This window comes from Penaeus monodon, chromosome 34 (genome assembly GCF_015228065.2).
Source record: "Penaeus monodon isolate SGIC_2016 chromosome 34, NSTDA_Pmon_1, whole genome shotgun sequence".
In the NCBI taxonomy this organism is placed as follows: Eukaryota; Metazoa; Arthropoda; class Malacostraca; order Decapoda; family Penaeidae; genus Penaeus; species Penaeus monodon.
The window spans coordinates 29,290,204-29,290,454 of NC_051419.1; the positions used below are offsets into that span (position 1 = coordinate 29,290,204).

General features: G+C 35.1%; 1 protein-coding gene across 1 annotated transcript in view; it reads left to right on the forward strand.

The window, feature by feature from the left end:
* Window positions 1–251, forward strand: part of LOC119594689 (oligoribonuclease, mitochondrial-like) — a gene marked incomplete at its 5' end in the record, with an annotated part of 1,076 nt that extends 825 nt beyond the window's left edge. The window contains 1 exon segment of the mRNA XM_037943744.1: window positions 6–251. Coding sequence (XP_037799672.1) covers window positions 6–126 — 121 coding nt within the window.

Sequence of the window (251 nt, forward strand, 5' to 3'; positions counted from 1 at the left end):
AACAGACGTTGGTACCCAGAAGAGTTTGCTTCAGCTCCTACAAAGAAGGTGGCTCACAGAGCCCTTGACGATATTAAGGAGAGCATTGAAGAACTGAAGTACTACAAGTCAGCAATATTTAAGTGAAATATAAAACTCTTTTGTCTGTTTTGTTGCAGTTATTGTTTTGTCAGCAGTATTTATATGAAACTGTGCTTCAATGTTCCTTTCAAAATATATCATTGTTATCTTGAAATAAAATGATGCAGACA